We start from the raw sequence: 14,977 nt of genomic DNA, 5'->3' as shown, positions 1-14,977 counted from the left end.
CCGGCCCGTGGGGAGGGTGCCCTCGGCCCTCCTCGCTCTGCTGGTGATGCCGGCTTCATCACAGCAGAAAGGAAATTGCCCTTTTCTAATGGCTGTGCTCTGTCACACCTCTGCGAAAAGAAGAGCCTTAAGTTTCATGGTGACACGACATTGTCTGGATCTAAGGACATTTTTTCCCTTCTGTAAACTTCTGTGGCATTTCCTTATCTTTCCAATTATTCAGTGTGTTGCATCTCTGCTAATTACGATCTCCTACTGCGCAGCTGTTGCATCAGGCCCAGCAGTCCAGTACATGGGCTGAAGATTGGCACAGTCTTGCTAATTGCTCCTGGATGCGGGCTCCAATCCTGCAAAATCATACACCTACCCAGCAGTGTGTAGTGTTTAACATTCACTACCTGAAGAGATTTATATCAAAGCAACATTTTCCAGTGTAACTGCCTCATAATTGGCACAAAACACAGGCATGGTAACAGCCTTTTGCTTCACGACTGGTCACTGCTCCGATGTGATGGAGGAGCGTCTGAGCGGTACAGTGGCCCTTACGGTGCGTCTGCATGCTGGGGATGGTGCCTGCTTCATGGGGTTATGCCTGTAGCTCCTGGTTTGAGATGTAGCCAAAGTTTTCTTCTGAAAATCAAACTAGCAAAAAGAAAAATCCCATGGTTCCCTTATGCCATCTGTTAGCTGCTTCTTTTCAAGAAGACAGCACTGCTTCCAAAGCCATAATGGATCATTATGGGCAACAGAGACACTAGAAATGTATAGAACTTCAAGTAAATGTGTGGAGAGGAGGGAGACTGCCATCACCGGCAAGGACTGGTAGTGTCACCAGAACTTCAGAACATCCAGTTGTGCTTTCCTGACGGTGCGTATGGGGAGTTACCTAGGAAATCCTGAGGCTATTTGCCAGCTGTGACCTTTTATATCTTGATGAAAATCTTTATCCATTGCCATCTGGCCCCCACAGCTGAATTAGCAGACCTAGAAATGTTGTTTTTTTTCTAGAAGTCATTGTATTCCTATTGAAAAAGTGGTATTGTATCTGCTAATGCTTGCCAGTTTTTGAGAGTTTACTAGTTGAACTGTGCATGGGGAATTTCTTACTCAAACTGTTGATGAGCCCTGTTTCTGTTTGCTTTTCATGTTAGTTGCTGGCATTCACAAAGAAAGGTTGATTCCTCAGTGTTCTACAATACCTTTCTTAACTACATGCTACGTTAAACAATTTTAATGCAGTATAAGGTGCTAGATCTTTCAGAAAACCTAGCTTGTTTTCAGTGATGAGTAAGGGAGAAATTAAAAGGATAGTAGAAGGAAGTATCTTGCTTCAGGGCATAGAGTGATTGCTACCTGGGGAAGGGTCAGGAAGGAAAAAAGTTCTCATGTATAATACTGAACAGCTGGCTGTAAGCATTACTGGGCTGGGGGAAGAACCAGCAATGTGATACCTATAGCATCAGCATGCCTTTTCTTATCCCTGGAGACTCACTCTACTCCCTAAAAACATTAATAATGAAGCGTTTGACTGGATATTTGCATTGTAGAAAATAAGTGTTTAGCTACCACCTAAGCAGCTGCAGAATGACAATGGAGCATGCCACTGGGAAATTGGAAGGTAGAAGGCAGGTACAAATTAGAAGGCTTGAGGCAACTAAATAGTACCTGTCTGGAATAATAACTGTGTGCTGTGTTCTGCACAGCATCTGTGAAAACAAGGATGGGGCTCTGCTGAGGCCTGGGTGTCAAGCGTGGGGATACTTTCAGGATGGAGGACTTGAGCAACTCTCTCCTAAATGGCAGTTGTTAGAATTTGATAAAATTTGCAAGAAAGGATGAATGGTTTTGATATGGTGTGGGAATATGGGGGCTGTGGGGTGTGATTTGGAACACCACAACAGTATGAAATTCAGTAGAATAATGCGTCTCAGTTAGCTTGGTGTGTGTGTTTGGGCAGGATCTCTCTGTAATCAGGCAGAGGTGATCTGTTGCACATGCCATGTTTTGAGTTTTAAGCCTGAATCTTTTTTAGCTTGTGAAACATGATAAATGGGCATGTTTGGACACTGAAGGTCTCGCAGTATACACAGGGACTGTGCTGTGCATGCTTTGCACACATTTCTTCAAACTTTCAGCTGAAGCTGTAGCACATCCTCACTAGTTCTTTCTCTGCTCTGTGACAGTGATGCCGCCTTGGCCTGTTGGTTCTTTTTTCCATTTCTCTCTATTCGCTCTCACTTTCTCTTGCTCTATTAGAAGCATTCGCAAACCGCCCACAACTCTCAAGTTTTCCTCACCCTGAAAGTGTAAGGACAAATCCTTTTATTCATGAAATGTAAACAGTTGTTGGTTTGTTTCCAAAACAACAAAAATGTGAAAAGCTATGGTACAAGTTTGGAAGGCAGTCCATTAGAGGTTTCTCTTTAAGCCTTGGGAGATCCTGGTGTTGATAAATCTTTTCCACCTTTCTTTCTGTATTTTTGAAAGCTGGATTTGCTGCTATGCCTGATTAGCTGGAGAAGCTGTATGAGACAAAAGGCCTTAATCCAGATAAGTAATTAACCAAGTAGTTCAGAAAATGTTGTGATGAGGCTGGTCTAGTGTTTGAACTCTTGCAGGCAGCTTTTAACAGTAACACCCCCAATTTGTGTAGGGAAGCAGCACCTTTTTGTCTGCAGAGGGAAGGTAGGGTTGCTGTGATTTGTGATGTCTGGTTCCCGCTATTCAGGGGGTGGAAGGGCACAGCCGCTATTAAGGATTGACAGAGAAGGTGGCCCTGACTTGAATGTCTGGTAAGAGGTTACTTTGTGTAAGTAATGTGTGCTTTTTATATTCAGATTCAGGATGCAGACATGCTTCTATGCAGTTCATTCAATGAATTTAAGGAGGTTGGAGAGGTAACAATGTTTCTTTCTACTAATTTGCACTTTCAAGGTACTGTCTCCTTGTACTTTACCCTTAACTGTAGTACTTTTAAACCACATTGATTAAGGTTCTACTGTTAAGTAAAGCCTTTTAAGATTTTCATTGATATCAAAAAGCCTTTATGGGGCCTTACTAAAGGAGGAAAAAAGCCACAGTGAGCTTTTAACTGAAGAGAAAATGTCTTGCTAAGGTTTGTCAAGATAACAAACTTGTGCTGGTTTTGTGATTTAATTCCTTGCATGATCAAAATGCAGTATCTACTTTGTAATGAGAGAATACAATGCTTGTTTTTCAATGAACTCTCTTTTCTATTAGCAACTCAGTTTTAATCCAGGGTGGTGAAGAGCAAACCGTGCAACAGGACAGTTTTGAGGAGCTCAGAAATGGGAAAATCTCCAATGGACTTCAGCAGAACCAGTGTACAATGGATGTGAGGGAAGTAGCATGGTTGGGAAAGACAGTAACTGTACAGGGCATTGTGGCTTTACTGAGCTTCTCTTCTTGAACGTAGTTTAACTTAGGAGAAGCAGGAGAACTTGGAAAATGTGTTTGCTGACTTCCAGCAAAGCTGGTATTATGTGTTGCTGTGAAAAGAAATAAACAGGCTTTGTATATCTTGAAATGAAGCAAGTTTTATCTGTGAAATAAAGGGCTTTTAGGTGTCTGACAAGCCTCTTCTCAGGGACCTCTAGCATGCTCTGCGAGTGCACAGTGCTTATGGGCTGTATACATTGATGCTCCAGGCTGGAGTCCTGTCCAAGTAATTGGTGTTCAGGTAACTTCTGGATGAATGATTTGTTCTCTAGTTGCCAAGTCTTTGTTTTTTTTGTGTAGTTCAGGGATGTCCTGCTTTCAGCACCTTTCAGTATGCATTCCAGGAGTGCCTCAAGCAATGTAATGTCTGTGCTGGGACAGGAGCAGGTCATGCATCTTTTTTCTTGCCAAAGTTTGGGACAAGGGCTCAGATAGACATGGGTTCAGATAGCATGAAGATGACTAGGACTATCTAGAAAATAAACAACATGGTGACTCTTGGAGTAGATGAATACAAGGAAGCAGCAGCTGGTTTTGTGCCCACTGCTAAATAAGGAGGAGATATCCTGGCCACTGAGACCCTAATACAGGTCACTTGCATAAACAGAATGGCAATCTGGGACAACATGGAAAGCTGTGTGAGAAAGGAACTGGAAGACTTCCAAACTATTTTGGTTCACAGGTGTGATCAGGGTAAATATTGTTGTGATGTAACTTGGTCAACATAAAATTGCTCCTGATCCCAAAAGGAATAACACGAGGCAACTCAGCAATTAATACAAGAAAGTGTGTCCTGTGAATATTTCTTAATTTAATGAAAATACTTCTGTTTCTATACTGATATTAATTAGTTACTTTGAAAGGACTCCAGTGTTTTCAGGACTTTGTGCCATACCCATTGCTCTTCAGATTAGAGACTCTATTTTCAGCACACCAGTTGCCGACAGTGTGTTGTGCCAGTACATTGTCAGCATTCACTAAAAGTAGTAATAATAAGTTAAGCTGCATATCTCTGTGGAGAGATGACTAGGAAGCTCTCTAAGCATACCCAGAAGGTTTAGACAAAAAATATTTCCATAGAACTGTTTGTAATTTGTAGAAAAGGTAAGTGCTTAGCAATATCCCGGGACTGCTGCAGGCACAGGAAGTTATTCAGATGCATGGGTGACTAAGTAGACTTTCGCTTGGATTGAGAGCACTCTTAGCTGTGTCCCAGGGTTATAGAGCCCTCCAGGTGTTGTGATTAGGTAAGATGTAAATACCAAATCTGGACCACATAACTGGTAGAATTAACAGCTTTTTTGTTCAGAGCAGACTTTACAAACCTAAAAACTTTCTTGAATCCTGCTATCTGGCATTATAATTTCTTATAATTATTTGGCTAAGGAAATTTTATATTCCTATGCCAGCCTGCTCTTTGTGAACACTGTTAAACTGCTGCTTTGTTCATCCTATTCAAAAGTAAATGGCTCTTTTCTGAAGTTTTTCCTGTAGGAGACAGATGTTCGGATTTGTACCCATCATGTTTAGAACTCTCTGATAAGAGGCCCTGTCCGTTTCACTATGCATCCTCTTACATGTGGAGATGAAGTGATAAGTTGATGAAACAGAAAAACATGAGAAATGAATGTGCTCTGCTCTGCTGCCTAAAACATACAGGGTGAATATGAGCTGACACCAAGGGAAATAAAACAATGAGTTGGCTGGGGCAATGGCTGTGTACTACTTCTAGATCCAGCAGAGGGCCGGGAAGTTCCAAACCCATCTCTGGCCTGTGTCTCTGGTGTTACCTCCTCCTAACATGAGGCTGTTCCTGAACACAGACTAGTCCTCCATGAGGTCACTTGCTGTGTATCAGGGTGAGCAGAGACTATCATAAATTGCTGCTGCTGCTGCTGTATAGACTTTTCTCTTCATCCTGGGCTTATGACAACGGGCTTTACAGCAAAACTGAAATACTAAATGATTAGACTCTGTCGTTCACATGGATGCTATTCGTTTCTGTGAGTTCATTCTTCTATTTAGAGAAAGATCCTGCTACCCTCCCTTACGCACTGACACAGTTGCCAAAATAACCGCTCTTACTAACTGGCAGCTTTAAAAGCCAGCCTGCAGCTGACTTTGAAACAGAAGGTCAGCAAACGGAGCAACAGACTTCAATTCAGAGCTTTAATGGGAGCCATTGACCACAGCAAAAGGCCCTGACTGGAGTGTCTAGAGTGTGCTTTGCACAGGCCAAAAAGTCACTTTCATACTCTTTGAACCTTTTGTATAAACCTATATATTTTTCACTCTGTGGATTTCAAGATGAATGTGCAGCCGTGTGCTAGATGTGGCTATGGGGTTTACCCTGCTGAGAAGATTAACTGTATAGATCAGGTCAGTTCTTTTCTTTATTATTTTGGACTATAATAAATGCTCAGATTGGCACTTTTAACACAGTGCAAATCTCTTGGTTTTAAAAGTTCTTTACTTATAACTGGGTTCAGAACTGAGTTAATAATAAGCATATATTTGAAGAAAGATTAAATGAATGTTAAGGATCAATACTGAGATTTAAAACTCAACAGAATAATAATGAAATACAAATCATCTTTGTTTGGTTTCTGTTTTGTGGTATTTCCAGACATGGCACAAAGCCTGTTTTCACTGTGAAATATGCAAGATGATGTTAACAGTAAACAACTTTGTTAGCCATGAGAAAAAGCCTTACTGTCAAGCGTAAGTGTGTTTCCTTTTCTCTTTTTTAAAGCAAAGATTTTAAATGCCAAGCCATTTTAATGTAGTAGAAGATCACCATTTGGACTCAGCCTGGTCCCATGTGTGGTGTGGAATTATGTCTTGTTAGTGCCTTTGTGCGTATCTTTGGATTTTGTGAATCACAAATGATGGGAAACTCTTGTTACTGGATATAAAGCTTTTTCATTTGTCCAGTGTGTTATAAAATACCAAATTAAATTCCATTTCAGTATTGTGGGAAGAAAATAAACCCAACTATAACATTCAGTGCTTTCCAAATCAGTGGTTAAGAGTTAACAGGGTTGAGCTATCATCAGGAAAATGTGTAAAAAAAAAAATGCAGATTTTGGAGTTGGTTGGTTCTAGGAAGTTTTTATTTTATAATGATCAATTCCTGTCAAATTTGTCAGCAGAAAAAAGGAGAGATGACAGTTGTTTTTTATTCTATTATTCTCTTTTGTTATTAGAAACACAGCATTGATATGACGATCATTAAAATTAATTTTGCTCTAGGCACCTACTCCATGCAATAATAACTTGGATGTAATCTGAGATGTATGTGTGAGTGGGGGAAAAGTTATGTATAGAGGGGTGGAGGCTGGTATTGTGTTTTTGAGTGCTCAGAGAGAACCTTTCTGGTGGGCTGTCTCGTACATTCCTGATCTCCTTTTACACTTTCCTTTTTAGGCATAATCCAAAAAACAATGCATTCACAAGTGTATTTGAATCACCAATAAATATGAATGCCAAAAAACTGTCGGAAGTGGTCAGTGAGGTAAGAAGCTTGAGGGCCAAGTGTATTTAGCTTTGTTTTACATTTTGATATCACTTATCTGTCTTGTTTCAGAAACATAAACGTGTATTCTTTACTTACCCTCCTGTATTCTTTTAAAGCAGTAAGATCTCAACCCAGGTTTGAATCATCATGTTTTTCAATGCACTCACTCTTGAGAAAGAAAGGTTAGATCTGAATTTGCTTCCACTTTCAGAAAGGAAACTGAATAGCAGTTTCTCACCTGCCCTATCTGATAATCTACATGGTAGCATTGTTCACATAAACTGCACAGAGCTAAGTAAACCAAGTAACTAAATGTAAACTCAGTAACTATATCGGGGGGTTTACACTGCCATTGGACACAAGAATGACCCACTTGCTTTATGATCTCTTCTGAAACTGATACTACAGAGCCTGAAACAGAAAATAAATTCTGTCTCAGTGGGACGTAGGCAAAAGTTCTCCTAAATACGTTGTCAAGTATTTCTGGCAAACTTGAGATAAGAAGACACCCAAGTCCAGGGAGCTTTGCATGGTTCTACTAGAAACGTTTTGTTAAAGAGTTGAGGATGGAGACGCTTTCCCAGCACTTCAAACTGCATCTGTCCTCTCAAAGGCTGCTGTGGCCCGGCAGACCTCTAGGGGTGCTCAAAGTCTTCTTTCTGTTCAGATGCCATTGTTTTCTGCCTTGCATTGTTTTCCTCCGGTTAAATTTGTTTCAAATTTGCATTTCTTAGAATTTCGTGGAATGAGGAATACAGAAGCAGCCAATAATTGATAGCTATCTCACTTCTGTGTGTAATGCTAGTTTCTTGAATGTCATGTCTCTCTAATAGTCCTATTAATTGCATGGCTATATTTAGTAGGCAAACCAATGTGTTTTGATATGATTAGCCATATTAAAACAGAAGAAGAAAGTTGCATTTCTTAGATTACAGCATGCTGAATTAATTCTGATTCTGTATCAGCTGTAGAAACTTGATGTATGCTAATAGCCTTTATCAGACTCTACCTTCTTTCATTCTTTTATTCTTATGCATCAGTTTTTGCAGTATCATGGGCAGCAGCTATTTCAGCAGTGACTATCACACTTACTTTAAACTGTGTGTGACAGATCTGGTCAGGAATGAGTCTGGGATTACTTCAGGTTCTATTTCTGGTTTTAGGCAGTGATATGAGACTCTGATACTTCCAGTGCATGTGAATATACACGCCAGACAAATTATAGCTCAAAGATCACTCTCCCTTGTTTTTTACACCTAAAGCACCTTCTGTCCTTTTCAATCACATAATGAGGTTCTGCTCCAGAGATAAAATTGCTAAGGGTAGCAAAGAAGCTGATTCTGCAGTACTTACTTAAAGGGAGTACCTCTATAGAAATTCTGAGTGCAGGAAAACTTTTTCATTGGCAAATGTGTAAAATAATCCTAACTTGGGAAAAGGTTGGGGGGAGGAAAGGGAAGGGGGGGGGGGGGGTCGATTATATTATTCCTTATGCAGAAAATGTAACATGTGTCTTCAATCCTGACATGATGTTCTCACCCGAGACACTGACTTGAATGCAGACATAAAAATTCAGCTTGCTCCCTCTACACAGAATTTCTGTGTGAGCAGACAAATGTGAGCAGATTCATCTCTCTGTACCTCTGTACTTCGTTTAAAAATGGGAATAATGTTACACATGCTCAATGATTTTTCTGTCCAGTCAGTTTAGATTTTGCACTCTTCAAGACAGGGACTGCTATGTTTTGCATCTGCAGAGTGAGCTGTATAACAGAGATGTGATTTCAGTTGGACTTCTGTATGCTGTCATGATAAAAGTAGCAGTAGGAAAATGATGACCCAGGACTAAATATAGTAGTCATTTACATTTACACAGTCATGATACTTTGTGGACACTGTGCAGGGAAATAAGAGATTAGAATATTGCCCACCAGGTAATAGTTCTTTCATGTAGTGCTGCATTGATACGTTCTGCTTAAAATTTCTTAGTAGGGATTTCAATCCTTATAGATTATTTCCCCCAGAATTATTATCTAAAGACTGAAGTACTCTTTCAGAGCTTCATGCCAGATTTCAGGTGTAATATGCTGCTCTTTTACAGATGTGCAGCTCCAGTAATAGTAGGAATCTTAGTTAGAAGTTGGGTGTGGATTAGTTTTGACCTTAGGGCTAAATGCAGTCTTCTCTTCCCTGAAAACTCCTTTGCCAAGAATGGATGGTGTGGAGGAAGTACTTAAGTAGTCTTTGCATGGCATAGAGCTGCAGGCTATGCAGCCTTTTTGTATATAACCAGGATGTAAGTGGTGTTGATCTGAAGAGGGAGAAGGTGGAAAAGATGGAGAATTTTGCAAGCTCTCAGAAGATGGTTGGTATTTTCTTGTGGGCTGTGAAGATTTGGTTGATAGGTGTGCTTGTCATAGACCCTTGGTTTCTGCATCAATATTGTATAAAAATGTGTCTTCAGGGTGAAATTAGTAGTTGGCATAGAGGCTGATCTGTAGCATTTGGAGATTGAACACACAGACACAGGTAAACATTGTGACTGGAGTAAATCATCTTAAACTGAACTGTGTTGATGCTGCCACCCAGCATATTAGTTCTGTGCAGTCACATTGTTCCTCTGCTTCTCTTCTGTTGGTGTTGGAGATTTTTGCAGTGAGGAGAATGAAGGAACTGACATTGCTGAAAGGTAACACAGCAAAAGTCTATTTACTAATTCCCTGAGCTGATTTGTCCCACAGCTGCCTGTTTGATGGTGTCAGTGTGTGATAGACAAGAGGGGTTGTCAAGTAAGTCTGAGGAGTTTTGGAAGTAACCTTCCTTTAGACTGATATAAGGTGCAGTGAAAACTGGCAGGTACTGAAGTGATTTTGTTGTGGTGGGAATTGCACTGTTTTTGTTGTTTCATCTTGCATTCATTTCCTTTTGTCACTGCATTTCATGCGGACTCCATAACACTGTGAACTAAGAGACTGTTAACCTTGTATGTCTCCCTTCTTCTTGTTCTCCTAAGAGGGGTGTATGTTATTCTCTACTAACAAACTACTAATACTAATTATTATTTTTTTTTTTATTTTTTAGACAAAATATCGGGAAGGGCAAGAATTTAAATCAGTCTTTCAGTGGGATGCAAGATCCAGAGAAATTGAAGCTGTCTATAAAGCCCAACAACTGGCCACCCAGGTAAGAAATATTCTTCAAGTCTCCAAGCCACTAGCCTGCAGGAGACCAAGGATCAGCCCTGGCAAACTTGATTTTTAGGGTTTTAATCGTAGCATTTCAATGGTAAAACCAACATTGCTTCTTATTTGGCTAAACTTTTCAAGGCAGCATGGCTCAGTTATAGCTTAGGGTGCAAGAATCAGAATACAGGGAAGAAATAGTGTATCTATATAGTTAGCTGTTTGGACTACTGCATGTGCAGCCATACTCAATGTGTCTTCTTTCTACTGGCACTGAGGCTTCACAACAAGTGATCTGATTCCCAGGGGAAGTTACTTGAGTCTTACTCCAGGATCCTAGATCCTGACGTCTTGATGTCAGTTCTTGTTATGCAAGTTCTGCCCTGGCAATTCTGAAGGTATGTGGAGTGTAGGTCATGTGCTATATATCTTCACAGAGTAAATATTGCTACCAGAGCACTGTGTGTGGTTTATTTTATTCTGTCAGATCAGCTGTTTGTGTATGAAAACAAAGGTAAAGATTGGGAGTTATTTAATTTTTGTCTTGTAGAATGCTTACTATGCTGCCTATGCAGAAGGAAAATCGTGGTACTCTGGAACCATCCCAGATCCTGATATGGTCCAGATAACACAGGCACAGAAGGCTCTGAGCGATGTAAGTGGGATGATGTTTGAAATGGCTTTATTTTCATGGTCTGTCATATTCTGAAGACCTACCAGTGCATCAGAGCACATGTTTACTTCCGTCAATAATGATATTTAACCAAGTGATTAAAGTCACGTAAAAGCGCTATTGCCCATCCTGGAAATCATACATTTAAATATTTGTGTAAGTGAGAACCACTTCAGCTACTGACCAATGATATCTGAGGTGACCGGATCTAGAAGTCAGTGCTGTTTACATCAGTAGGACAGAACTCATGATGGAAAATGTTATTTTCCATAGAGTAGACCTTTCGTTGACTGTATTTCCATGGCTGAAGAAAATAACTTCTGAATTATGACTGATCATCGATGTCCATACAGTGGGTTAGTGACTCAGCCAACAGAGCTAGTTAGCAGTGGATAATTGTTATGACTGGGGAATGTTTTCTGTTGTATGTAGGAAATATTTCTGCCTAAAATGGCAGAAGTTAATTTGTTTACCTTTAAATAAAGTGATACCTATTTTTAGAAAGCAGGCATTAAAAGAGGAATCATATTGAACTACAGTGGGTTTTCTGTAACACCTAAACAAAAAAATGTTCATTTTCTAGTTTCAATACACAGAAGAATATGAGCCGCGGAGAGGCAAAGGCAGCTTTCCTGCTATGATCACTCCAGGTTATCAGGTTGCTAAGAGAGCCACCCAACTGAGCAGTAATGTAAGTCACGTGTTTTTCAATCCTGTTTTAGACTGCCAAATTTGGAGAATCCTGGGTTTAGTCCATTTACTTCAGACACTAGGTTCTATGATGAATGTTTGTTGCACTAGCAAACTACTTGGCTTTAGGAAGATAATCATATAGCATAAATGACTTACATTATAGGTATTTCCTGAAAGATGTAGCAACTTTTGTTGTGCTTGTGATTGTGAATCACTCCAAAATATTTATTTAATTCATTACCTCCTTTATTTTCCCTTTATGGCTCTATTAATCTATTTATTTTGCTCTGATTTTTTCACTTTATTATTTGAAGTTCAGTACCTGTAATATTGAATTGAATTCATATACATGCTATTTCAAATATATGCACAGAAAATTGCTTACTTAGAAAAATAACAATTCAACTGAAAAAGATCAGGTAAAAATAAATCCTGTAGAAGTGATTTTAAAGTATTACATTGTTCAAACACTGTCTGCATTGTCATTGCAGTACGATCTTAGATGGTGCATTAATGACTATTCTCATGATATTTAATCAAATTTATGGCTCACATAAATCTAATATTACTTGAAAATTTGATTAGCTGGGTCCATTTTTGTCTGCTTCTGGCATTCACTTCAAGGAAATAGGGCCTGAAATATAGTGATAGCTTGAGTGTGCACTGGGAAGTGTCATGACTGCTGTTGCTTGTTTTCTCTTGAAGCCTTCTGATAGAAAATATTTTTTGTTTGTAATATCTATTTTTTATGTTTTCTCCCTCAGGTGGAATATAAGCGGGGACATGAAGAGAGAGTTTCGAAGTTCACCTCTGTTGTAGACACTCCAGATATACTTCATGCAAAGGTTGCAGGCCAGCTTTCGAGTGATGTAAGTGAAACAAAATAGGTTGACCTGTTTTTGACTCTCAAGTGCCTCTTAGGACATTTATAAATCACTTAAAAATATGACCATAAACTAAAGTAAAATACTAATATTTTAAAGGCAAACTCATTTTACCACTAAGCATTTAAGATTTCCAGTTTTAAAGCCCTTATTCACTTCTAGGGACTAGCTGGCTGTCAGAATTGAAGGCAGAGAACTAGTCTGTTCTATACCCAGCAACTGGGTGCTATGCAAAGTAGTGGAAAATGTCTGACTCTAATATAAATAAAGCAGGCATCTTGCAGACAACTTCAGATTTTCTTTAAACAGCTGTGATCCATCCTACACTCTGAATGAGACACAGAGATCCTGCAGAAGATACACAGTCATATCGTTAAAGACTACATTGTAAAGATTCAGACTTCATGATTCATCTTCCTTCTGGCAGATGACAGCCATCGGATGCTTGACTTTGCAACTTTAAGAATTGATTATGTGTGCAATCAAGATACATTTGATCTAACTGCTACTGAACTGTCTTGAATTTTTACAGTTGAAATACACAGAAGACTTTGAAGAACGAAAAGGAAAAGGCAGCTTTCCTGCTATGATCACTCCAGCTTATCAGATAGCCAAGAGAGCAAATGAATTAGCCAGTGATGTAAGTGTCCAAAGCAAAGTCTGTTTGGGGAAGAAACGAATTGTAACACAAATTTTGTATTAGAATATTTATCAGCAGAAATTCCATGAGCATTGTGGAGTTACGCTGGCAGTGCACTTCATGCACAAATTTTCAAGTGATTATCTTTTCAGGGACAAAAAGGCATTTTATTTGTGAATCAACACTCTGGATTTTTGTGGGCAAAATTGGCCCCTTTACCCTGCCTCCTGTTGCACGCAACTGAGAAGGAAGATAATTAAGAGTTAGATGTAGGTCTTTGATTTCATTCTGCCCAACTCAGTATGAGTTAGAGGGGCTAAAGTGCAGCTCTAATTTACACAGCTGCAATATTTCTAGGTGATGTTGTATAAGGGGAAAGCTGTGTTTGCAGAGATCTGTTTTGCCATGAATTTCCATGCTCCCAGTGGATCTTTGCAGTTCATTCTCCTGTTCCTTCTTTTGTGCTGTTGCAGGATGAGGCTTTTATGAATTCAAGAAACTAGCTTCTTGAATATATACACACACATACATGCATACCTTTGACATAGGTATAGATTTATAAAACATAGCTTTCTTTTCCACTCATTTTGCTCTCCTTACTGTTTGTGGGGTTTTTTAGCTCCTTGCTGTTCTGATCTTTATTGGCTTTCTGTTCCTCTCCAAACATGGCAAAACTACAGCACCCCTATATGCTTTAAAAAGCATTGTGAAAAGTCATCAAATGTACAATTAATTGTGTTTTGTCATTGGCGACTGAAAGGAAAGCCCTTTTTGCTGTAGATGATAACATATTGTGCTAACTCAGTGGAAGTGAATTTAAAACATTATTAAGAGTCATTGAGGAAAAAAAGAGAAGATCTGTAATTTTGAAGGCAAATACAACTGTCTCTAGAATACTTAAATGTTTTTGTTTGCCTTTGATCTGTGGATTTGTGTCAGTAAAAACACATGGTGATTAAAGGGCAGCATCAGATTACAGGCGTTATTTTGACTTTAGCAAAGGTAGTGCAAATCTTGGTCTAAACTTGAAGGTTGATTGCTTAAAATTCTCTTGATCATTGAGGAGATCAGAATCTTTCAGAAACAAGTCCAGTTATTAATGGCATTCAGGTGACCCTTTGGTAGAAGCAGTGCTCTGTGGTAACTGTGATTTACATTACAATCAGTTCTATTTTCTTAACCTGCTGGAGCATCAGGAATTAGCTGCTGACAAGCAGGTGGTACTGAACACACTGAGCTAATGGTTTGGGTTGAAATGGCAAGTCCCGTGTTCCTAGTGCATTATTAAAAAGTACACCACTATTTTTGGTTTTATATTTTCAAGTGACATATTTGACTTCTGTAGATTTGTGGCAGTGGGAATTTTGATGATCTTTTGTTGCACATGGTTGATTATTAATCATTATGCAGCATTTGTGTATGAGAGTAAACTCATTTCTTTTTTCCTTTTAGGTAAAGTATCATCAAAGATATGAAAAAGAGATCAAGGGAAAAGCCACCCATATAGCCGGAACAGATGCTACTATTGCAAGGGAACACGTAGATCAATATGGCCAGGTATGCAACGTCTAAGAGATACCCATGCTGATGTTGACCATTACTATGGCCAGTTGCTGAAGACTTTAGAAACTACAGTGAGACCTATTTTCACTGTGCTTTTCTGTATGAAAATGTAAGGTCTGAAGGGAAGGCATGGTGTGCAACAGCACCATGCTCTGAATGTGTGATATATTTTGGCACTGAGATTTACAAGATTAGACTGCAGGGTGCATACACTGTCACTGCATGATCCTTATGGTAGGGTCATTCCAAAAGGTAAGCCCTACCGTATTTTATATGTGTGCATGTATGCATTGTACATTTCTATTGTGATATTGTTAACGTCTCACACTGAAATGTGTTTACTTGTGGAAAATGTCCAAGTCCATG

The 14,977-nt window shown here is 39.4% G+C and overlaps 1 protein-coding gene across 4 annotated transcripts in view; it reads left to right on the top strand.

Annotated features, from left to right (window-relative positions):
• Positions 1-26: 26 nt before the first annotated feature.
• NRAP (nebulin related anchoring protein) overlaps positions 27-14,977 on the top strand; it is a 55,893-nt gene continuing 40,942 nt past the window's right edge. For 2 of the 4 annotated variants that reach the window (XM_065672286.1, XM_065672284.1), the window contains exons 1-9: positions 27-547; positions 6,086-6,180; positions 6,886-6,973; positions 10,058-10,159; positions 10,709-10,813; positions 11,415-11,522; positions 12,289-12,393; positions 12,941-13,048; positions 14,501-14,605. In XM_065672286.1, coding sequence (XP_065528358.1) covers positions 467-547; positions 6,086-6,180; positions 6,886-6,973; positions 10,058-10,159; positions 10,709-10,813; positions 11,415-11,522; positions 12,289-12,393; positions 12,941-13,048; positions 14,501-14,605 — 897 coding nt within the window. In that variant the 5' untranslated portion in view covers positions 27-466. Of the gene's footprint in view, positions 548-5,529; positions 5,839-6,085; positions 6,181-6,885; positions 6,974-10,057; positions 10,160-10,708; positions 10,814-11,414; positions 11,523-12,288; positions 12,394-12,940; positions 13,049-14,500; positions 14,606-14,977 lie in introns of those variants that run through there. The other 2 variants (XM_065672285.1, XM_065672287.1) reach the window with 2 other exon arrangements.

Source organism: Lathamus discolor, chromosome 3 (genome assembly GCF_037157495.1).
Source record: "Lathamus discolor isolate bLatDis1 chromosome 3, bLatDis1.hap1, whole genome shotgun sequence".
NCBI classification, from domain to species: Eukaryota; Metazoa; Chordata; class Aves; order Psittaciformes; family Psittacidae; genus Lathamus; species Lathamus discolor.
Note: the sequence above shows the minus strand (reverse complement) of the source record. Positions and strands in the feature narration are given on the sequence as shown.